This window comes from Rissa tridactyla, chromosome 5 (assembly GCF_028500815.1).
Source record: "Rissa tridactyla isolate bRisTri1 chromosome 5, bRisTri1.patW.cur.20221130, whole genome shotgun sequence".
Lineage (NCBI taxonomy): Eukaryota > Metazoa > Chordata > Aves > Charadriiformes > Laridae > Rissa > Rissa tridactyla.
Window position 1 is genome coordinate 81,348,339 of NC_071470.1, and position 25,258 is coordinate 81,373,596.

The window sequence follows — 25,258 nt, forward strand, 5'->3', positions numbered from 1 at the left end:
ATATCTAAATAGAAAGAGAGCTGATACAGTATCATTAGTTCTCTCGAAGGAGGCATATGAATGCCTTTGGAAATGTGTGCGAGTGGGGGCTGGGCGTGAATGATAAGCAGATTTACATTCCCACACACAAAGTGTCATTAACTTATTGTTCAGATTACACAGTTGTACTTCCTTCTAACACTGCAAGCATTAGGAAAAAAGCAGGCAATAAGCTAATATTTAGACCAAACCCAGCACCAGTTCTCACATCTCATTAGTTGAGCGTTGGCATAACAGACCACCGCAGCCGCAGTGGTACCTCTCACAGGCAGTTTCCATCCAAGAGTCACGGTGCCTACAACACGCGTGTTTGAGAACTGAAAATCACTGCTGTGCTCATCCTACATCCCGACCTTTCAAGGCTGTGGTATTTAGGAACTCAGTAACAATGGGAAGTTAAAATTAGCCTTTGTCTTTCTGCATTCCTTTTACCAGATGGAACGAAAATACAAAGTAGATAAGCTAAGAAATCCTGAATGCGTTATTACAAAGTAAGCCTAAACATACATTTATACGATGCTCTTCACAAATAACACCAGGTACATCTCCCACATAACCGCCATGCAAATACTCGAATACACAAAACCACGTGATTCCCAGAGCTTGTAGGTAAATGCACAAGACGTCTTCGCTCAGACAAGCCTGTAACTTAATCAAGTTCATCACTTGAGTAGAATCTTTGTCTGCCTGAAGGAGCACTGAGAAAAGTTGCGCGTAACTTAATTGAGTTTTCTTGTGACATGGAACCCAGTAGCTGAAAACCACATGAAGGAGGTAATTACTGGTGTTTTCTGAGGCTGGAATTACTGTAATTAATTTTGTTTTGTCACTTTTTCCTCCTTGGCTGAGACAGGGAAAATTTTGGGAAACCTTGGAAGGTTGGAGAAGTCGTGCCAAAGAAGGGAAGTTTATGCAAGCTGCAGATTTGACTTGCACGTCTTTGAGAGTCGTTTAAGAAAGGATTAATATTTCATGGAGGGTGTTGAGCATTTCCCATTGCCTTTCCAACTAACAAGTTGCAGTTCCCTTCTTTTTGTGGTAATACTAACTGAACAGCCTTATCATAACTTTTGTGACAATTAAAGCCAGAAGTTAATGTGGCTCCAGAATTAAACTACTTGCTAACGTAAGGGGCGATGCGTGTGACGAACGCTTAGCCACTGCGGAGTGAGGCAACTGGTTTCAATGTTCAAGCGTGCGTTTAAGGACCCATTTTCCAAGTCTGTTTCTCAGCCTCTAAACTACACTGTAACTACATGTTGCTTGAAGAATATCCTGTCCCAAGAGAAGGGGAGTAATTAAGATTAGGATTCAATAGGATTTCTCATTTGAGAGGTAGCTTCTTGACTAAAATATTTCACGTTCTAGGTAATACCAGCCATTTCTAGGAAAAGACAAAAGCACAATAAACCCACAGCACTAGTTACCTCCGGGTAGCCAGTCGTTCAGCTGTTCCTTAGGAAGCTCTCGCTGAAGGAGAGCAGGCGGTCGCTGTTGCAAAAGGAGGTACCAGCCATCAGAACAGAGACTTCTGTTCCTTCCCAAAAGGAAGGAACTTCCCAAAGCCAGCCTTCCCAAAGCCCTTCCGCCTCCCCTGGCCACGGCAGCCCGGCAGTTTCTAGGCCGGGGCTGGAAGGAGAGCCCACACCAAAACAAGAAATGAGGAAGTGGTCTATGCCTGCCCCCTTTTAACTCCCTGCTGCCCTCGTCAGCCATGTGAGGTCCTCCTGCGCATAGATTAGTAGGACGCCATCTCCAAATCGTGGTGTTTTCACCTGTTCTCATTCCAGAGCCTCTGCACTCAGATGACTGGAATACTTCTCCATCGTAGACCTACTCATGGCTAATTAGGCCCATTGATTTGATAATAACATTATCCTTCAACGTAATCAGCTGGTCTTCCCCAGTAGCGCTGGATAAAGAGAGTTGATGTGAATCAGATCCTCTCCCACCTGAGCTAACTCCTTTATTAGTGAAATCACTGAGATTTAACATTTATTTTCAGCACCAGCGCTTAAGTTGTTTATTTTTTTCCTATGCAAGCATTTTGTTCCAACAAAAATAAAAAAGCCGATGGTTACCAGTCACTGGTTATTCACATGGTACAATCTCCCCCCTCCAAAATAGCTAGAGAAATAAACTCGGGTGGGGGGAAACCAGAAATATGGCTGGATTAGGCGTAATGTCTGTTATAAATATTAACTTCTGAAAATATTTTAGAAATACATTTAGTTTGACACAATTAGGTTGTAATGGGAACTATTCACAGATGGAAACATCCTCAATGAATTGTATAGGCTAACGGGCTCCTAAGACATATGGATCCGATGTTAAGATCAGTAGTAATTTCTAATGCAGTCCTTCACGTTCCTCAATAGGGCACACAGTGTTCCCAGAGCATTAAGAAAGCGTGCGTGAGCAGAACTAAGTGCTTAATATTATGCAGTGGACATAGTATCCTGAGCTGAATTAATGGACTAATTTAACATAATAATGACATTTCATACCCTGTTACTGCAGGTTCCCATGATTCCATGAGATCAGAGCTAATTCATTGCTGGCTTCCAGTTCCTTCAAATTCTCCAGCGCTTCCCAGCAGTGAAATACTTACAAATCTCTGCACTTCTCTCCATTTCCCATGGAAAGCCAAACCCAAACGGCGTATTGAACATTCTGCTGAGAAAGCTAGGTAGTTCTGGGGTAACAACAGGGGATCCTAAGAGAACTGTAATTTGAACTTAAGTTAGCGCTAAGCTACACTGGGTGACGGCGGGGGGAAGAGTTTGTGCTAAGTCTTCACCCAAACCCCAAAACACCGTACTGATTTGCATAGAGTGCAGGTCTTGCTGTCCTCGGGAAAATAATTAAATATTCCTTTTTATGCCTATGTGGTTGGTGGGAGGAAAACAACTGACCGTTTATTGCAACTGCAGCTTATTAACCGTCCCCAGTACAGTTCCCATTGGCTCCAGTAAAGAGAGTCCTGTGCTTCCCAGGCGTAGCTGCCCCTTGGCGCAGCGGAACTGCACGGTTGGCTCTGAGGGAGCTTGCTGCGTCCTTATGCCGCTGGGGCTCTTGAGCTTGGAAAAGCAAGAAAACTGGAAATACTCGGTGGCTTTGTGTTGCCTCCTCCTGCTGCAGGGATGTGTCCATGGACATAAAGTCAGATTTGTGGTCCTGGAGTGTTTGCTAACTGAGAACAGGGGAACGGAAACCCTGTGCTTTGGTTGGGGAGAGCGTGTGGGTAAATATTAGCTGTATCCGCAGCAAAGAATGGCCAACAGCTTAAAACTCAGGTCAGTCAAATGAAACCCCTGTGTCCACACACTGTTGGAGCTGACCCCAGTGAGACACCATCACCCACCACCCAGGGTCCTAGGGCTGTCTCCCCGCCCCAGCGCTGAGAGTAGCTGTGTCCCCACGTGTGCCACTGCCCCTGCTTCTCAGCCTTCAGCCGGAGAAAGAGGGGTGGCATGGCAAAGGCTGCCTCCCGAGGGGAGGGCGCTATTGTCTGAGAGTGGAGCTTTTTCCTTCAAACTCTAAGCCACGAAAAGCTTGCCCTGAAGGACACTTCCTATTTGCTGCAGCTGCGAGCAGTGGTGACTATTGCTGTGTCAAAAACCTGACCATGCCGTTGTCAGTCACAGGGTGTTCCAGTTTCCCCATCCCTCAGGTGACAACCAAAACACAGTATGGTCATGGTGGCACCCTGTTGTGCTGCTACACTGTTGTGTAGGGGATGGTAAATTACACGGGGGTCAAGTGACAGGCCCGAAAAAATTACACTGAAGTCCGTAGTTCCACCCAACCCCTCTCCCACTGCTGCTGCTGATTTTCCAGTGTGCGGTTTTTGTATACGCATATATGTCTGCAAAGACACACAGGTAGGTATGGTTAGATATGTTTAGAACACATAGGCGCACTTACTACTGGCTTACTAATACTAACTGTGTAATAACGCTATATATTAAACCATGGAGGTAGGTTTTTTTTAAGGGAAAGCACCCTTTTAAATACATAGATCTATTTTTTCCTTCCTACTACGTACAGCATTTTAGCTGTTTTAATGCTGGCACTTGATTCTAAAATACCTTTGTCACCATAATTTTAATAACTTTTTGAGCAGTTGCCAGTTTAATTTTCAGTGCGTGAAAATTGGAGGTAAATTATTTATTACTTCCAGCAAATGTCTTTCACAATTTTATTTAATTTTTTCATCTTTTTTAATGGGTCATAAAATGGCAGTCTTTTATTGGCTACTCATAAAGTAAGGAGCAAATGAATACTTTGCAAATAGGTTACTGTGGATTGAAATGTCAGCTGTATTTCACAGGGTGTGAAATTCTTCAGACCGGAGCTGTAGTGACATATGGCAGTGGGCCACATTCCTCTTCCGTAACAATAAAACAGCCCTGGACATAAAGGAAAGAAAGAACGGCAATTGTTGGGTCTTCTCAAATTATATTTTTTGGTAAATTATTTAGTAGAACAGCTGGCGGGCCACGACTGATGCAGTTGAAAGTTGCAAGAATCTTGGGCTTAACGTTGGTCATAAATAAGAACGTTTTGTAAAAGTTCTTTTCAGACCAAGTTTTCCAGGACTGATTCCCATCCAAAAGGTGATACTTCACAGACGAAATATAGGAAAATCCCTTCCACATTGAGCAAGGCCTATGGCCTGTAAATAAAAACCACCAGTTTTTCCTATTACAATGAAATAGCTTTAGGAACGTGGACCACCGGAAAATTGCACGTTAGACCCGCGGTACATAAAAAGCAGTAGAGTTTGTGAGTATCTGTGTGGCATGTTAATGCCACATGCTCATTAGCCCCAGTTTGCCGTCTCTTTGGCTGCGCTTGACTCCAGTGCAGTGTCAGAAGTGATCGGGCGATAGGAACGAGCATCCTGGCAAAAGCCCCGCAAAGCTGCTGGGTTTGGGTGCTGCTGCGGGACGGCGGGAAGGGCTGCACTGGCCTTTCCCTGCAGGCAGCTGCCCGCAGCCCTGTTTCCCAAGCTGGCTGTAGAGAGCTGCTCAACTCCTCGTGTTTTGGGTGTAGCTGGCAGAAGGCCTGGGTGTTTGTGCCTGGCGTGAGCGGGCCCCGATGAGCGGCACCTCAAGTGTCGCCCTGGGGGTCTGCGTCCCCTTGCCCTGCGCAGGGATGGAAAACCCACACCCTCAGCCATGCAGAACGTGGCACCCCGCCGAGGAGAGGGTTCTCCGGGCACTGGGGGTTGAGTTCCCGGGTTGCCACAGCAACATCAACATTGACACTTCCTGATTCTTCGTGGGTTTTATTCGGGGTTGACCTGAGGTGACTCTGTTCCGCAGCAGCTGTCAAGAGCTCAGCACTTGGTTCTGTTCCGTGTAGTACAAGCTCGTATCCATCTAACCTTTCTGTGCAAAAGTGGAGCTGTGCGAGCAGGGCTGTTGGAGCGGAGGGACAGCCCGCCCTGGCGTACGTGGTGGTGCTGGCTGCCACTACGTTCACAGGGACGTGGCACGGCGAGGGCTCGGACACGCGCCTCACGCCAGCACCCTCTTTCCTTGGGGCTGGGGTGGTACTCGGACACCTTCCCTTCTCTTGTCTCGCTCGCTCTACCTACCGCAGCAGCAGGAGAGGCAATTTTCCTTTAGCCTTTGGAAAGCAATTGAGATATGAGCATAGTCATGTAAATGAAATAATTGTTGGGAGATCTGGCTATACAGACTTACAAATTCAGGCACTTAGTGTCTGTGGAGACATTTTTGAGGCATTTCTGACCACCTCCATCAGGAGGCTGACCAAAGTCTATGCTGCTCCTTCCCTCGGAGCATCATGAAAAATCACTGCAGTCTCATAACCCTTGAAATTGTATTCCCCCAGTCTACAGAAAAAAGCATCAGCAGAGGCCCAACGATTTAGAGACGTCACCGGGTGGCACAGGCTGGTTCAGCACTGAGCTGATCTGCACGTTACTGAAGGAACCCGATACTCGCAAAATACTGACAATCACCAGTGCGAGATGAAGGTGCCCCAAAAATAGAATCACTGCCGAATGTCACTTTATTTTCCAAATATTTACAGTTTATGCAGAGTGCTGAGCTAAAGGCCTCACACACGTGGCCAGTTCCAAGTAAACGCTATATGTATTTACGTATACATCTTTGTCTGGCTGTTGTGAATGAGTGAGTAGAAGAAATAGGCCATGTAGTTTTTGGAACTCCAGGTTTGAAGAGGTGCTGTTTATATGAACCAGAAGTACACATAGCCCATCAAACAGGTGGATGCTAAAGAAATGGAAAAAATGCGTTTCTCATACCCTACAGACATGACAGTTTCAGGAAAGAAGTGGTTTTGTATGTTGACAGGTTCATCCGTTTGAAGATGAGATAATTATCTGTGTGAGTTCACTCTGTGGCTTCTAGAACCGCGTGAGTATGATAACTCCTAGGAAGATCTCGAATGGCTCATCCCTGCAGCTGTGTATCAGAATGGAAGTTGATAGGGAAGCTGGTTGTTCCCCCTGCGCTGTATCTGCGCCGAGAGCTGATGTGTTCAGTGAGCCTGCTGCTCGGCGTATTTGTCAGACCGACTGACAGCTAAAGGTTGGGGGAACGTGAAGCTCGGCAGCGGCGAGGTGGCACGTGGCACCCGGCGCTGGAAACCCGCTCCTACTGCAGTCTGTGGGCTGGGGGCCCGCTTCTCGTTAGACACACGTGTCATCGGTGCCCTGTTCTGGGACGTCTGCTCCGCCAGAGCGGTGACAGAGGCGGTGTGTGCCCCGGGAGCTGAGCCTAGACCTCACCGGCAGCAGAGTTCAGTCCCAGAGGGCGGGGGGGCTTGCTCGGTGGCACCTACTAAAAACATGGGTAAGCCCCCCATTTTAGTAACCGTAATAACCGGCCTGGGCAAACTTTGCAGTACGAGCCTGTTCAGTTAATGGCAAGTTTCTTCCTGGACGTTTCTGCTGGACCGAGATTTTTGTGCCACTTGTGAAGATCTCTTTCCACCAACTCATGCACTCTAATAGGAGTTGTTAATTTGTCGTTGACCTGGTGCCCGAGCGTGCCTATGTTCTGAAGCTAAGACAAAGAGCTTAAAACGCCAGAGTTGTGTCCTGGCGACCCTGCCCGCTCCGCACACCGCCCCTCTGGAACTTGGGCAAGTCATGTAAAATGGATTACAGACATCCCTACTCATTGTTTTTCTAAATCCCAAATAACCTAAGTGTGGTGGCTGTGGAACACCACTAGAAAAAGACTAATACAGATGTTCCATATGAAGGCAAGAGAGAACCATCCCTATAAATTTAAGAAAATAATACACGTTGCAGCAGGAGTATGTAGTTTGCCTCAAGCTTTAATGCGTAAGAGAGAAACAGAGTGAGAAGTTAAACAGGATCGACTGTTAAGTCTCGAGAGCTGGCTTTTTTCTAGGGAAGCCAGGAAAGCCCAACACCTAAGTCACAGGTCCAGGAGTTCCTAAGACAGGCTGTCTCTCTCACACACTGAAACCGTTAGCGTGAAAGGCAGTATTTCAGTCAGTTTGAATATCACCCTTCAGGATCAGCCACGATGGGCACCTAGATTTTTCCTGACAAATTCGGGGGGTGGGGGGGCAGCCTGGAGGTTTGACTATAGGAAGCATCGCTGCAAAACTTGGGATTTGTTTGCTAAAGATCTAAAAGGGATAGGTGGAAATGTACTTTTATGAAGCTCTGTATACCGTGGTTTATGTTATCATTTTAGCAGGTTTTTTGTGTAGGCTTTCTTATAGAGGAGAACAAAATGAAGCAGGAGCAGCAGTTACAGGTACTGCCAGGATAGCGAGAACATGCCTCAGCAGTACACTGCTGCTCTCCTGAGCTTTCACCTGTCTTTCGGTTGGTAGCTGCTCAGGTGGAAAGCGTGCGAGCCCGAGCCCGTGATGTTTCCGATGGCGCCTGCTCGCGCTGGCAGCAGTACTCAGCCACCCATGCATCTTCCTTTTCAGCCACGTAGGTTTGGGACTGGTAGTAGCGCATCGTGTACATCAACAAACTGCCAGAGGATATAAAACATTGTGAAATGATGTTAGAAAATATTCCTGACTGACAAGAATGCACACGAGTCAGGAGGATGGATGATACTGCCAGGCAGCAAAGGGAATTGACTGGACAGCAGAAAAAACCCCATAGGAAATCACAGACTCACATTTATTTTTGTAAAAAAAAAGAAAAGAAAGAAATGGGGAAAAAGTGAGCATCTGAAAGCATTTTGGAAATTTGACCCCAGTAGCTGGCAGCAACTGGAGTCAGATGTTACTGGCCAAATCCAGCAGTTCTTCGCTATGCACAGGCAGAATTAGTTTTGATGTCAGTGGGAGTTTTGCCCAACAAGAGACTTCAGAAATGGTTCCAACTAAAGATAAAAGAGCTGAGGAAAACCTACAATGTATTTAGGTTAAAATATCATCTGAAATAAAGTCAGTGCAGGAGGTATATAAGGATCTAGGTTCTTCAAGAACACGATACGTTAATTTAAAAATCAAAATTACTTGGTGTACTGCATTTGGATTTAGAGCAGTTGGAAGGGTTCTCACTGTGCTAGCAGGCTTTGAACCGAGCAGTAGAATCCCAGTTACGGCATCAGGCAGCGGGCAGGCCCCCACCATTACTTTGGAAAGTCCAGAAAAAGCAGAAAGGCTGAACAGCTTTTATGTTCAAGAAACACGACCGCAACGAATGTCCTTTCTTGGGCGTAACCAAGTGCAAAACCTGGAGCAGAGCCTGTGGCGCGTTTCTCTAAGCCATGCTTTAAAAAGACAAGGCTAATGGGGGAAAATGAAACGTGTAAGAAATTAATCTCTCCTCTTTGAATTTGTGCTTAACTGAAAAGTTGCCATCCCCAAATACTTCTGTGTGCTGTGGATTCTTCAGTATGAATGGGCTGAATTCAGTTACTCCCTTCCAACTGGAGATGCTCTGTGATTCGGTTACACCTGTACGGTCGTAGCTGGCGCAGAGGTGTCACCAGGGTGCAAAAGGATGCGACCCCGGGACACCGGGAAGACTCACGTTAATGTCACCGGGCCGTAGGCTGGTGACTGGGACAGAAAAACGCTTCCTGTGCTGTGTTTATGACGTGCAAATCTCCAAAAGGTTTGAGAGTTCAAAGACAGCGGCTTCCTCAGGGGCAGCCGCCAGGACGTGGGCCGTGTTCCACCAGCACAGCGTGCGCGCGAGTCCTGCCCTGATGGGGAGACGGCACGGCACGCACCCGCTGGCTCTGCGCTCGGCAGCGTCGTGGTGCCGGTCAGACTCAGATTTCCCACAGCGTTTCTCAGCAGTGGCAACGCAAACCACTGAAAATAAAGATTAAAAAGCATCACATTAAAAAAAACCTCACCACTAACAACAGTTTTGGTATAGTTGGCTTTATTTAGTGCGTTGGAAGGGAACTGAATTAATTTTTTATTTTTATCTGTTCCGATTCAGTTATCCTAGTAATAATTAGAAGTAAATGAGAGTTATTATTTCTGTTAGATCAATTATTCATAACACAGATCATTTAAAAATGAGTTGAGCGGAAGCAACTTACTTCATTTTTACTAAAACTGAAAAAGAAATTAGCCAAATTAGTTAAAATAGCTTTGAACTCCATATTGACTAAAGCATTTGTGCCAGAATAAAAATTCATGACATATAAGAACGGTATAAATGATTAATCATTTTAGTTCATGGATATCTATATTTTTATTTAATTACATCTATGCAGAATATAAACTGTCTGAATCTTGGGAATCCAAGCCAGAGAAGCTGAAGAGTCTTCTTATGTTTAACATTCACCATGTGTTGTTTTCTTCTAGGGTTAATTTGTAAAATGTAAACTACATACTATTTGTGTGCAGTGATTATATACTATTTATAGAAAGTCTTGACCATTTATAATTATCCGACATTTTTATCCATAATGTCTGCATATGACTAAAGAGATGTTTACGGAACAGACAAAACAATGTTATTTTTACAGTTGAACTTCAATTTATTTTACGTAAAACTTTTCGGAGTATTCTATGCTACATGGAATACAGAAGGGATATTCTCTACTCGGGTAGCTCTCTATCGAGAAGGCTAAAATTATTTCCAAAGAGCAATCAACACCATACCCGCAGAGACCGTGCTGTTCATTTTAAGCAGCGTACGTTGAGGAAAAGAAAGCTCAGTCTAAAATGACCAAAAAGTGGTTTCTGAAAGCCACGAGGTCCAGCCCTGCAGCAGCTAAGTATCTTGATCACTTAAAAGTCATCAGTGGTTTCTAGAAAGGGTAACACAAAGTAATCACGTTAGCGCTGTGATGTCTGGGAAGGCATTTGTGATGCCTGGTGCAGCGCAGAGCCCCGGCTCCCGCGTTCCTCTGCTGGAAGGCTCTCTGTGGAACGGTCTGCATCTCTGTAGCACGTGTGCGCTTTGATTGACCGCATTATGGCTGCCGATTTATTTTTTTTTTTCTCTTTCTTTCCAGAACTCTGGAAGTTTTGGTGAGTTTGAATGAAGGGCAATCTTTCATGTCCAGCTCATTAACAATCACCGCTTCGGAGTGTGTAAGTAAATGGCTAACATCCTTCAATGTAAAATCCTGAAACCTCTCGCTGCAGAGAACCTCAGTGCGTGGCAGGTCCCGGTGGATGTCTGGAATGCACAGATCCGCCTAACTGAAAAATACACCTGTGCAGACACACACAGAATATACATCATTTAATGATACATCATTTCTTAATAAGTAGGTACATACATATACATATATATATATGTCCTAAGTCGCTTTCTCTGTATTTTGAGACACGCTTAGAATCTGTTTTATAACACCACTACACGCAACAAAGAGTTTTCAGCTGTTTTGAATACCCTGATGAATTGTGCCTGGGGTTACAGACAAGGTATTTTTCTGCAGTTATATAAAACAAATCCCTTAATTCTTCCCATTAAGGTGGGAAACAGCTTTATTTTAGGAAGATCTTTTCTGCAGCACTTCAGTGAAGTATTGCTGTATGTATCATGCCAGGCTGCCTAATGACACACAAAAGCCATCTCTTAGGTGGCAGGTTTGGAGATGTACCTTTGCTTTCTGACATAGGCTCTGTTACAAGGGCTCCTCCTCCCGTTGCTGCTGCAGGAGCTGCTGACGTAGGGCACACGCAGGACGGTATGGAGAGGGAAAGCCCTGGAATCCTCCTCCTCTACCAGGCCACCTCAGCCGGCTCTGCCCTGGCATCCAAGCAGTGTCTGTGTGTTCCGTGACTCTGCGGGGCTTATATTTTTCTATAGCTTGTGAACTGTAGTTTGCTAAAAGCATTACAACAGCTTGCTTAAGCACAGCGTGCAGCTGTGCCTTTTGAAACACTGGGACGCTTCCCTGCCCTCAGAGATCTGCTCACTACACAGTGAATTGTGTCCGGAGAGCCTGGTGTGCCACAGCCACCTGCGTCCCGTTCCCGCCCGGTCCCACCCAGCGGATCGTGGCAGCAGGCTGGACCTCGGACTCCAGCCTGCGAAGGGAAGGTGGTTACAACCCCACAGGAGGATGCTGACGCTACGTCGCTTCACGTACCTGATTTTGGTGCCGGAGTAAGCAGTGCAGGCTCTCAGCGCTGTTAATTAGGGAGACAGCCTTTGTCAAACACAGGCTGGAGTACCTGAGGTGCGCCTAGGGTTACGCAGTGTGAACGTCCTGCTATCTTACAGAATACCAGGCTTATGGAAAAGAGTTACAACTGGCTTCTAGGACAAACCACGTACTTACGCAGTCAGTGACTTTTCTAACTTAATATATAAAATTCCTAACCTCCTATTTCTGCTCTCCATTAATTTCTTCTGCCTTCTGTATTACATAGGCGGGACAGTTAAAATTTTTGCAATTAGACAGGAGGTTCTGAAAATGTGCTGCGCGTGGATACCATGTTTCTATAAATTTGTCTCATTTAAAGTGTGACTTTAGCACAGCTTTCCTGTCAGGCATAGAAGCATACAGAACAGTACCTTCTGCGCATCAGCGTGTATTTTTCCAACAGTATTTTTATCGCTCGTAGGTAATTGTCTTCGAAGAGAAAAAATGACATTTTTCTTCTATTCATTTAAAAACTAAATACTTGGGGTAACCATAGAAATCAGTTCAGCCCTTCAGTTTCAGGAAGAACGCCTGAATAAATGGAGAGCCGAAGAAACACACATTCCCCGAACGATGTTTCTCTGGTTAAGGCCTCATTCCCATTGGGAAGCATTTCAGGCTTGCAGCACGGCGTGCTGAAGAGCCGCTCAGACGGTGACGCAAGGACAGCACAGTCACAGGAGGATGCTGGGGACGAACAGCAAACTGCTTTTCTCTCTGTCTTCGTCCTTTCAGCGAAAGCAGCACATGTTAAGTCTGTCCCCATGTCCCCTTAAAAATTGCTAAGATTGCACGGATAGGTAAAAACAAGGCATCGATGCAAAGCAAATCACAGCAGATTGCTGGGTACGGCTGTCTTCCCTCTGCTGTACTCGAACAGTGCGTCTCTGTGGTCAGAAGTTGCCAGTAACAGGAAACAGAATGAGTACAGATGTGTACTGACAGGAAAAACTGTTGTACTTCTGATCGTCCTTTTTTTTCTTTTTTTTTTTTTTTTTTTCCGCCTTTCATACGTGTTGCAGCAGAGACGGCTCCATACAAGGAGAACTGCTGTTTCCATAGTAGCAGATGGGCAACTGCAAGAAATGGGTCACTGCTAGAATTGTTCCACTAATTGTGATAGCTGAGCAGCTGATGGCTACTCGCTATGTTAGAGTTACAACTACAGCCTCCCCTAGCACATGCACGTCGCTGCCGTGAAAACAAACAAACAATATGCTGCACGGAGGCACGAGGCATGCATCCTACCTGTTCCTCGTAAATGCATACGCCTCGCTGCACCTACAGCTGCGTTTGCAACGGCGCGTATCTCCAGCATGACTTGTCTCACTTGGACAGAATTACTTATGCTTTGCTCCAGCCTCAGTGATTCCCTGGGTTTCCGTCCCTTCCTTTTTCCTCAGCTGAAGCCTCGATAACGTCTATTTTCATAAGGTCACCGTTGCGTTTTTCTCAGTGTTGTTCTAAACCAGCACAGAACATCAGCTGTGAGAATAAAAGCACCTACAGGATGTGGGTTTGAGGTGGTGGGAGATTCATTTCTTATATATGTATTGTTAGTAGAGATTCCTCAAAATTTCACCCAGCCACCAGTCCGTACAGACCTGTGCCCTCGTGGGAGGAGAAAGGCACCTCTCATCCACAGACTTAGGAAGAGACTTCACCTGTTTGTGTCCAACAGCCCGTTTCTTAGCAGTCAGTGTACCCTTTATTTTCTTCAAGTTGGGCCTTGTTCTTATCTCAAGCATATCAGTTTTACATCGGAACGAATCCACTGACTGCAGTGCAATATGTAGGGAATTCCCCCAGACTATGTAGGGAATGAGAAACATGAATAGCGTTTTACCACCTCCTCCCCCACGTTCGTGTTGACGCATCATTCGTTGTGATAGGCAGCTCCTGTTGAAGCATCATAGCTTACCTTCCACATCACTCGTGGAGCTGAGGAGGCTTCCCAGGGAGGGTGGGACTGCACTTGTGCCAAACACGAATTTGGCTGAGACCCTCTTCTTGATCCTTTGTGAGGAATTTCTCCATTGGGAGTAGCAGGATGCGACGGATCACTGTTTGGGATCTGTATCAGTCAGTAGGAAGCTGGTTTGGGGCGAGTGGGGAAAGCAGGCAGCAGTTATTGGCAACATCCACTGACGCCGTCTTTCTGCTCTCTTCGCAGTCTAGTGGAGTGGCGGCGCTCATCGCTGTTCTTGTGCTGTTACTGTTAGTGGCACTCGGTCTGCTCTGGTGGTTCTGGCCCCTCTGCTGCAAAGTGGTGAGTAAAGACTTACTGGAAAAAGTCATTGAGTGTGTGACTCACGATTATAGACCGTGCTGGGAAACACGGATACCGTAGGAAATGGGTTAAGTAACAGCAGAGCTACATGCGACATAAGCCGTCTGTAGAAGGAGTTTTCTTTCATTCGTGATACGCAATAAATGGAAGACAAGACCAGCTTCAACACCGTGGACTGTGCTCTTAGCAGTGCATCTGGCTGCTGAGCGAGCACATGTGTTATATTTCTGTGAAATCTTTGATAAAAGCCTTCTCTATTATTTGCAAGTTGTTGGCCGTAATAGTATGCAGATGTTATCCTGAGATGAAGGACTATTTTAAAAGTACTGTCACTAAAATTGGTATTTGTAGTCCATTATGGGCTCTCAAGTTGGAAATCCCTTAGTGTCTTAATAATCCCTTGGACCCATTGTATCTCTTTTCATCCGAGTGCCCTCTTTATCCTTCTGGCAGCAGTCAGTAGTGCTGTTTCACTAACGCTCCTCCATCTCCTTGCGTGTTGGGGTTTTTAAATCGGTGACGGTTGTTATTCATCCAGTTCCACGACAGTGCTGAGGAGTTGGGAAGTGGAGGTCGCTTCCAGGCTGTTACTGTATTCCTCGTCTTCTCTCGGGCCTGTGGGACCTGGGCAGCAGAGGAACTGCCCTTCTCGCCTGTCCATGCCGAAGCCACGGAACCAAAAGCGTTTCCGTAGTCCTTCAGGCCCCAGGCTGCCCTAGGGCAACAGGTCCTCAGCCACCATCTGCATCCTCGTGGGCTGGGGTTTCTGAGGCAAGACCTACGAGCTCTCCTCTGACAAAAACTCTCTCTTCTGCCTCATTCTGCACAGGACAGTGCCATCAGAAATCCAGGGAGGTTGTCTGTTAGCCATTTTACTTCAACTTGATTTTATATCGGGAGCCTGCCTGTGGAAAAGGAAAAGCTTCCTATTTTCTCATTTTAAAATAATTGGCTAACCTTGGTTCATAGACCGTCTTCCCACTTCTTAGTGTCTACACTTTCTGCCCGGAGAAGGCGGCTCCAGCTCGGCATTTCACGTAGAGCTGCCATCTGGGGCAGGCTGAGAGGGAGGTGGAGGACATGAAGAAAGTAACATTGCAGCACACTTATGCGGGTAAAAAAGCAAACATTTTGTGTTTCAAAGTATAGTTATTTTAAAAATACGCGTATAAAATACGATTTAAATCCTTAAGTGAAGCCAAGTGACTTTTTTTTCCAGTGTCTCCTGTCAGCTAATTACAGACTTCGGAGTGAGCCGTTTCACCACTCGTTCATAGTTGTTGAGAGGGATCATCGTATCCTTTCTCAAGAGCTGCTTTTCTGAAAGCGGCTTATTTTCTTTTGTCCTTTTCGTGACTGCTCAAGTTTTTCGGTTTGGTTTGGGTTTTTTTGTTTTTTTTTTTTTTCAAGACAAACACACTTCCTTTTGAGTTGACTGGTATCAGGAAACCTAATGTTTCTTCAGTTTGTCAGAGCTCTCAGAACGAGTTAGCTCACTAAAACTCTGGTTTTTGTCACCAGCTGAATATGACTGTCAGAACGTAATCCACGCATCTCTAATTTACCTCAGCCCGGAATCGGTCTTTCCCAGTTGGAAGCACAGTCGGTGACATGATACTCAGTCGCGCGTGCAGTTTTCGTGGTTTGCCAAGCGGATGGGGTTTTGTTCAGCATGGGGTTTACACATGGGATGCCTCTTCTAAGTGAAAGGAGTTCAGTTTACAGGCGTACTTCAACACGCCGTGCAGAGCTGTGGAGGGACAGCTACGGCAGGACCCGATTAACTAAAATAGATGCCCTCTATAATGAATTGCAGAGCAAAGATATCACCTGGAGTGCCGAAGGTGCACGGTGGTGTTAGGGCAGGGTTCTGTCTGGGAGCTACGTCTCCACAAACAGCTGCACCGAGCTGTGAGAAATTGCCCCTTGGTTCTCATTTACCTCGTGCTTAAGCCTGTTCCTCCCTGATGTTTACTAAGGGATAGGAACGTACCCTGAGCGTCTTTGCTGGAGACAGCGTTTGCTGCAGGAGTGATTGGCTATTTCTAGGGAAGTCTTGAGCTGCAGATTGGTAAGTTTTCACTAAAAAGCAGCCTGACTTCTATGGGAGCAATAAAACCATGGCACTTTAAATATTAGTGCCCTCTGTTGTTTCCTCACACCTCTCATGGGTATTCTTTCTTTCTTTAAAAAGAAAACATAGGGAGTATGGAGTCCTCTAACATTTAGGACTCACTGCTACAATGATACTGAGTTCCCAAACCACTTACCGTTGCACTGAACCTATTACCAAATTCTGGCTGTTCCTTTCTTTTTGTTTTGCTGTCCCGTTTCCCCAGATCATTACACTGTGCCTCCGTTCTTTTCCCTCTCTCCTGCACCCGAGGTTCGCACGGTACACGTTATGGCCACTTGTGGCTGCCTGGTTTTGGGCTGTGGTGCCAGTGTCCTTGACGAGAGCGGCACGTTATGGGACCTCCTCGTCCCTGCTGCTGAGTCTGCTCCTGGCGAGTGGAGCGCCTGGTTTCACGGGACAAAGAAGAGGAGCAAGGAGGAAAGGAGCAGCCCTCCAGAATGAAGCATATGAGAGAGAGAGAGGGGCAGAAGGTGTTGTGGACAGGGCAGAATGAGCATCCAGAGCCACGCGAGCGCCTCGTCTCGACCGCCTGCAGGCAGGGCTTCAGGTGGTTGGGGCACTCCGCTCCGTCCTCGCTGGGACCCCCTCTGACAGCATTCCTGGCGCTGAGGCCCGTGCACACTTACAGACCGGGGCAGGGGGACTCCTTTCTCCTTCTCTTCCTCCCCCCACCCCTTTTTTTAAAGGCAGTTCACTGTTGACAGTTCTTTCACTCTTCCCTCAATATCGGAACATATGATCGCATCAAGCTGGCTTCAGGCTCTGGTGCTGACATTTCCTAATGCCCACATCACGCGAACATTTGAAAAGTGTTAATGAGCAGATCAAAGGGACTGTTGCCTGAAGCAACTAACTTTTTTTCTTTCTTTTTTTTTTTGGTAAGAAATCGGCTCTCCTCCAAACTCAAGTCTTCATTCTTTGCAACTAAATAAGTAAGATGCAGCCTTGCCTGATGATGATGATAATAAAACAAAACAAAACAAAATTAGGAAGTAATCCATCTCTACATGGGGTTAATAAGACAGTGGCATTATTCAGAGTCTTCCGTATTTAAACAATCTGCATCTCAAATCCCGGAAAAGTTAATTTGCAGTATTACGCTCTTCAGTACGTGCAGTTTCATGCTGCATTTGCATTGTTTTGTGCCAAAGCTGCATGGGTCCCTCAGATTTCTCTTTTTAAAAAATGGCTTTCCACTGACTTCACTCGAACTATCACACAAGCCTGAAAATAATCTTGGTGTGTGCTCGCGTGTGTGAGAGAGCGTGAGTGTGAGGAGCCTGTGCAAACATAAGGCTGCAGGCATTTACATTCCACTTCTGTCAGCAGGGGTGAGTATCTGCTACTCAAAGCAGATTATTTTCTCACACCACTGTCACATTTAAAACAAGTTTCATTTTGTGAAGCTATTAGAAATAGCAGCTAATTAATGTATTGGTTAGCTTCAAATCAAGTTTACCCTACAACTTGAGGGAGTTTAGCAGCTGGCATAGGATTAGATCCTTTGCTCAGGGAGTCAAACAAAACCTGTCGTTGACTCATGACTTTTGAAGCCCACTGAGGTCCAAAAAACAGAGTTTTTCTTGATTTACTGGGGTAGAAAATTTGATTCTGCATATAGGAATATAGGAATATTGATAAATATTAGGAATACCTATAGGAATACCAACAGGCGTAGGGCCCAAGCAAACTTTGGCCTGCGTCACAAAGAAGTTTACTCTGCAAAGTTTTCTTTGCTCAGGAGAAATTGCAAGACATAAGAATTGTAGAACGACAGAAAGCGGAGTGATGATAGCGCTTAATATGTATTTGCATAAATCCGCAACCTAGCCAGGCCTTTCCCCCCTGTACAGCTTGCAGTTTTGGCAGCAAAATACGTTTTTTTGAGATAATCATTAGAGACAGGCAAAAGGGAAATAGGAATGGGGATTAAATAAGATAAGGTGACCCTTAATATAGTGAAAGTACCGTTTTACCGTTTCCAGTCTGTTAATTGCTTTCAGTGAGAAGGAAATATCTTCATTTGAAAATCTTGCTCAGCATCGTCCCATGATCCCTCTGTGGTGTTTCTTGTAAAGTGAGGGCAGTAATTCCAAAGATTTAAAGACAAGTAACTCCTAGCATGCTTTCGGAACATCATAGCAGCAAAGCGATGCCTGGTTAAAATCCACAGATGGCTTTGCAATCCACTCAAAGTACTCTGAGCTTGCTTGACGAACAATTCAGTGTCTGACACCTGAAGGGCTGTGGAAGAACGTTTCCAAGGCTGCCATAATGATCTCTTAATTTCATACAACTCCTGCGTCCAGTGCTAAAATTCCATAGCTTGTTTCGGTAGTAACTAGTCACTATCTTGGTGGAACGGTGACTTGAAACGTGTATCAAGAAGGAAACCTCTCCATAATACTTGCCATTCATCTGTGTAGTGACATTATTTATAGCTAAAGGAAGAGTAAATGAAAGTACTACAATTAATAGCACAGAGTGAATAAAATAAGACATATTTCAATCAAGGTACTGAGTCCTGTATCAGGAGATCTAGATGTTTGTCATCACAGACAATTTTGGTTACATTTGTATAATGCTAAGGCACAGCAGAAACAGACTCCTTTATGTTCATGGGGTATTTTTTAGTCATTTCTATACAATATGCAAGCACAAAAAATTACTTGATACCACGGAAGTTCTTCTTTTTAGGTTACAAACCCGCTTTTCTTGCGGAAGAATGGATGTGCATTCAGTTTTCATCTTAATCCTTTAAGAGGGCCGCCGCCTTCCTCTTCCCTTTCCCGTACCGTTCAGTGGATTCCCGTCTGTACCGAGGAACTCCCTGAGGTTTACCACATGTACGTGAGAAGGGGAACAGGAAGAAACTGTAGGTCGAGGTTTAAATAGAGGTGTAAGTGAATTATGCTAAGAGCGGGCCTTACCCAGGAGCAGTTTAAGAAGCCCTGTGAGCGTGATTCCCGCTTGCAGGCACTCCGCACTGAACAGTCAAGGAGCCACATACTTAAATTATTAGATATGAAATGCGAGATCTGCAGAAACGATCTGGACGTCTAGAGGTGAAGCCTGAGCTACCAGAAGGACTTCACACTTGTCATCGGGCCAGAAATTATCCAACAGCATGGCACAAGGAAGCAGGCATCTTGGCCCAAGATTATGCAAGACCTCATATAGACCTTGGGATGCTTTTCCTCCTGGGCTTGCTAATTAAATCCATAGGGTTTCATCACTGGCTATTACTTAGAATGACTGAGTCTTATCCGGTCAGGAAGCAAAGTGGCAGACGCGTCTGCCCAAAGAGTGTCTGCCAGTCAATTGATGTTATTTTCTATTAGACGGATGGTGTTAATTTCCAGAAGGCCTTGATAATCGATACCCAAGGGACTTGGCAGCAGCAGTTGCCAGTTTGCACGCAGATGTGGGGGACTCGGATGGAAACAGTTCACTCTTAAAATTTTCTGTTTGCTTTTGGATGCTGCCAGTGCAATTCCTTATGCTTTTATATGTTTGTCTCTTTCAGGTCATCAAAGATCCCCCTCCGCCTCCGCCGGCTCCAAAAGAGGTAGGGTGTGATGGTGCTCTGCTCGTCACACTGGTTACACAATGCCCCTCCTCTGCGCTTTCCTCTCTTCTGCGAACCCGGCTCTTTGTCCGAGCGGCTGAGGGAGAAAGAGCTGTCCCATGGGAAGCCTTAAGCTGAGAGCAGGATGGCCAAAGTCCAGATCTCTGCTCTGTCTCAGTCCTCTCAGTGTGGCATGAATTAAGCCCAAATCCTCAGAAATACGTAGGGGCTTTATCCCAAGATAGCTGAATATTATTTTTCCCATTCTGCAGCGAAAGCAGAAAGACTGAGAAGCTCTTGTATAACAGCCTAAAGATTCACATCTGACTTAAACAGCATTTTCCCACAGCTTTGGCGTTCCAGACACTGAAGAACCCTTATAAGGGAATTTCTCTCCCTCTTTTGGATAAGGACGCACCAGAGGACCTTCTGGTGTCTGCAGTATCTTTGCCCCTTGGTCCTGATTTAGCCAATTGCTTGAGCGTACTCACGTGTACTCTGACAGTTGAGTCCACGATAAGGCACACTTCATTGAGCTGAGGCAGCCAAGAGTGAGTTTGACAAAGGTTGGCTTGGGAAACTGCGATCGGCTGCGTAACCTTTATGTGCAGATCTGCTGAACGCCGTCTGCTGAATCCAAATGAGTAGGGCTGATAATCTGGCTCTTTAAAGGCATTGTATTTTCTGCAGAAGAAGCCACTGCAAATCCTTTTCTTTGTGTGTGTTTTACTTATTTGTATTAGTGGAAAGGAAAAGGACGAGGCAAATGAGTGACGTGTCAGTAGAATCCACAGTGAGATTCCCCATCTGGACTTCCCTAATGGTCACCACCAGTGCTCTTCTCATGCAAAACATTAAAAATATTTCCAAACGTGACCAGATTTTGTTTGGGAATTGGTATATGCTTGGGGAACCTAAATATCTGATCTTTCATACCTAACATGGGAAAACTTGCTCTCTCTGAACTCTACTGAAATATACTAAAAAGACCCTTAGGGAAAAAAAGAGTATCTTTTTGAAGTAAATGTTATTTGAATTTATTGACAGGAAGAAGAACAAGAGCCCTTGCCTACAAAGAAATGGCCCACGGTGGATGCTTCCTACTACGGTGGACGAGGAGTTGGAGGAATTAAAAGGATGGAGGTTTGTACGATATGGAAATGCCAATTCCCTAAAACACAAGCTCTCTCAGGCTGCAAATGCTGGAAACGAAGACTTTTAAAGTGTACTGAAAATACAAGGGCATAATGTGTTCTTCCTTCCCAGTGACGTAAACCTTGTAAAATTTTTTACTGTATCCAACCATTTTGACCTTGCCTATGAAAGAACAGCTTTCAGTAGTTCCGTTTGACTGGAACTTTAAATAGCTGCCTAAAGACATGCTCTTTCCATCAAGCTAATGAGAAAGAAGGAGTGAGAGCCTTTTCTGAATGTTTTGGAAGAAATTACAGTGAAACATAAGTCCTCCAACTGTGGGCCAGCCAAATGCGCTGACAATGGTGATGCTAAGGAGAGGCCTGATCCCAAAGGAACTCACAGCGACAACAGTGCCTGTCTTTGAAGAGACACGATAGCATCATGTTAATTAAAACAGAATGAAAAGTGTGCATCCTTATGGGCACGTCCTTATGTCAGATTTCATAGTCAAGTCAGCCTTTGTGGAATCTGCAAAGCAGTTTGCTGCAGTTTTTAACTTTGGTCTTGGAAACACTCTCTCTCTGAAATACCCACCCAGGCCATACTGATGTATCTTGATAAAACTTTAAAGGTATTGGCCTAGGAATCAGCTTTGCTTGAGTTCTTTTTAAATGCGGCAGTAGAACATGCAAGTTTAAAGCTTGTTTTGCACAACAGCACAAGCACAACAAAAAGTGTTGTTTATACGTGCTTCCTTCAGCAGTTCAGAATTGCTAATTTAGAAGAGCTTCAGATTTTAGAAAAAGAAACATTTAGTGCAGTGCTTTTCAAAGGCAAACTAGAAAATACTTCCCAACATAAAGAATGACAAGCCTGGATTTCTAACAGGAGCCATGATGAGCCCCCAAGAGGAGGTCCAGGAGGGGCTCCAGGGTTTAATCATTACAGTTTGTAAATGGGATCTCGCGCGATTAAACAGAAAACTGATGGATATCTCATGAACACAAGTAACAGCAGTACCATAAAGAAATGCATGTTCATCACATGGCAAAAATACAGTATTTCCTCTTCAAAGAAGAGAGCAGAAAGTAATGGTTAAGTTAGAAAACTTTTTCTTCTGTGCTAGGAATTCTGTGCAGGACTAAGGGCTAAAGACGTAAACCAAATGAAATTGCTGACTACACAGTCACGGGCTCCTGAAAGGCAACTCATTCTGTGGAGCTGTGTCTGTCTTCCCCCGGCACCCCAGAGTACTAACAAATTTCGGGGCTGGGTGCCACACTGCAACGCCTCGGCGCTTGAATTTGGAGCTGTAACCGGCGGTGCTGAGGGAATCGCTGGCTTAGCAGCCCATTCCGGCCGCGCGGACAGAGTGGCACCAGGCCTCCTACCCTTCCCTGGCTCAAGAGAGCACGTTGTTTGTTCGGTGAATCAGGGCAGAGCAAGTGTGGAAAGGAGAGAGAAAACAAACCCAGTCTAACAGGACAGTGAAGGTGAGCCAGACAAAGGGACGGTATTCCTCACCTGACAGTTACACGGGGTCTGTTGTGGCCAACGAAAAACTTGATGGACTAGTAATGGACCTTTCTTCCCTGTTTTCAGTTCATGTGCTAATGCAGTTGTCTATTTTTTGTTGTTTCTCTGTGCTCAGTTCTTCTGCCATTCTTTGGCAGCTTGGTTCTTCTGGCAGCTTCCTCGCGCAGAGAAAAGGAGAGCATGAACAAGTAAACTTCTGCTTACCGCTCCTGTCCTGCCTCTCTTCGCTTACTGCCTTCCCTTTTGGGGCAGTTACACATTCACCCCTGCCTTCCCCACCAGCTTCACCCCCTGCGACGGTCCAGAGCAATTTAGCCAGTGTTGTTCGCTCTTCCTCGATCTGTCTTTTGGCATTGCTTTAAAGTTTTATGATGTCATTTCTAGACCCCACCCATTACAGGCAGTAAGTTTTTATGCCAAAGTTGTGTTGTCAGACTCGCAAATTCTGGTTTCTTCTGGGTGAAGTCGCTTTAATCTGAAGGAGAAGGTCATTTTATCAGTAAGGAATGCACCATCTATCTCTAAATGGTTTTGACAGTGTTTAAAATACATTTTAACCATCTCATAAAAAACACCGTAAAAGTACCGTTGATCACAGTGAAAGATACAGATGCATTTTAACGACCCAGCAGGGCCTACTTGGACATGAAAGCCCATTCTAATATTGCAGAGAGAGGCTTCCCCAGCGAGAAAAAGAAACCGCTAAGCAAGCCAAACAGTAAAGTTCAAAATAACAGAAAGGTTCAGAACAGTCTCCCTCCTAAGAAATGATGGTCTGTATTTTACCAAGGTGAGTTACAGTATTTAAAGACCAAATTAAGCTCTGTCGTACTTCGCTGCTCTCATTCTCTGCACTGAGATTGCATTGGTAAAGAACACTTGGTGGTGGTGATAAAATGACAAGATTTTCCTCCAGGGTATTTCATTTTTCTGAAGGGGGCTAGACTCGGGCTCGCCTACGTATTTTCCTCACTTTCCGTATCAGCACATTCTACACACGGCGCTGCTGAGTATGCAGAAGTCAGGCTGCCTCCTCCTCCCATCCTCTGGCACGGTTATCCCGGCACGTTGTAGTGTCCCTAGCAAGACCTGGAGCAGTCTTCGCCCTCCCTCCGGGAAGCAGCAGACCAGGGGCATCTCTTTTTCCTGGTGGGCCCCTTTGGAGTGGGAGAGTTGTTGCCCCCCCCGTTCTTCTGCCGACTTTCCAAGTGCTTGAATGGGCAGGTAGCAAGACAGAACTGACATACACCTACCAAGCAGCGTGCGGCGATGCTCTTAGTTCTTTCCCTGAGGGTGGAGGGTCAGTCTTCTCTACTTTTTCTTGGAGTCTTCTCTTTTCATGCCTGACATCTCCAGTCAGGAGGTCCCTGAAAAAAACAAGCGTGTTGGTGGGGGACGGCAGTAACAGTTAGTTGTTCTCCAGGAACGGTTTCATGACTCATCAGCACGTCACATTTACCCAAGATGTAATGTCAGAATTTAATTGCCTGATTTAGGTGGATCAGGTCCTCCTTCCAGGCTAGACTGTAGCAGATGGCATAATTTAGAAAGTCTTCCACTGAACATAATCCAGGCCAGTTCTACTAAGAACTTTCAAGCTCCAGCCATAGGTTTTAGATGCTCTTTTTGGAGGATAAAGTCTTGCCCGGGTTTGTTTCTTTGTACAACACAGCCAACACCCTTGCTCAAATTGCTGCAGGGTGTTTCCCACAGCAGCTGAAACGAGACTGCTGTAGCAGGACAGATCGGCTCTCTTAGGGGGACTTTTATGGCAGTGGAAATCTGTGATTGTCTCACCAACAGCAATAATCCAGGTTTCCTTTCCCTTTGAACCCTTTGTATATATTTTATATACTCGTGGCGGTGATAAAATATACACTGCTACATGTTTTACATTTACTTACTATGCAGGTTAGTCTGCTTCATCTGTGCTTTCTCCAGTGTGTGTCTTCTTGCAGCACTACTTGAAAACCTGAGCAGTTCCAAGGAGCTTCTGCTAAAACTTCCTCAAGTACGGCCTTCTATCTAAACTGGCGTTCTCAACAAACACGCTGTGGTAGGAGATCTGGGCTGACAAAATTCTAGGCTTCCATCGGTGCCAGATGAAGGCTGGTATTTTAGGATAAATCAGAACTGGAAATGGTATTTTTACATCATTAATTAAAGAAGATTTCCCAGATTTCCTGTCTCCTGTACAGCCTGTGTGATGTGTGGTAGACTTTTCTTTTAGTATTTCTCTTGACTTTGTGCTACGAGAGACTCGTGTTTACAAATGTATTTAAGTACAAGTACAAGTAAGAATGCTTGTCATCAAAAAAGAAGAGGGAATGTTTTCCTCAGTACCTCCCCGTTTGTTTATATAGAACTTTTTCCAAAGTTAAACTTTTTCAGCTACTTCTGTTATCCGCAACTGTGTCCTTGTCCTTTCCATACAGTGCATTTATGTCTGAACTCTGCCTTTCTTTAGGTTCGCTGGGGCGATAAAGGATCCACTGAAGAAGGGGCTAGATTAGAAAAAGCAAAAAATGCTGTGGTGAAACTCCCAGAAGAACCAGAAGAACCTTTTCATCCTAAACCACGTAAACCAAAGCCTACCTCACCAGCCATTCAGGAGAAGTGGTATACACCAATTAAGGTAATCTTTTTAGTCTTCGGTACAATATAATTTTGTACTAAAGGCTGGATTTTGCCTGCCCTACCAGTCTTATGCATGCTGAACTGTACATTATTTTTCAAGTATTCCCATTCGAGCGTCATGTACTGTTCTCGAAGTGAATACCTACTGAGGACGAATGGCAGGAGCAGTTTAAAGCCCTAAATGCAGTACTTCATCATTACTGCCACGTTCTGTTATCCTTCCCAAAAAAGGGACATATCATACAGTAAGAGTACTAAAATCTACAGGGGCTTTGTTGGCGTTTGGT

General features: G+C 45.3%; 1 protein-coding gene across 1 annotated transcript in view; it reads left to right on the forward strand.

Annotated features, from left to right (window-relative positions):
• Window positions 1-25,258, forward strand: part of ANTXR2 (ANTXR cell adhesion molecule 2) — a 101,171-nt gene that overhangs the window by 41,840 nt on the left and 34,073 nt on the right. Inside the window, exons 11-15 of the mRNA XM_054202124.1 lie at window positions 10,524-10,602; window positions 13,840-13,935; window positions 19,620-19,661; window positions 20,709-20,804; window positions 24,802-24,969. Of these exons, the coding sequence (XP_054058099.1) occupies window positions 10,524-10,602; window positions 13,840-13,935; window positions 19,620-19,661; window positions 20,709-20,804; window positions 24,802-24,969 (481 nt within the window). The remainder of the gene's footprint in view (window positions 1-10,523; window positions 10,603-13,839; window positions 13,936-19,619; window positions 19,662-20,708; window positions 20,805-24,801; window positions 24,970-25,258) is intronic.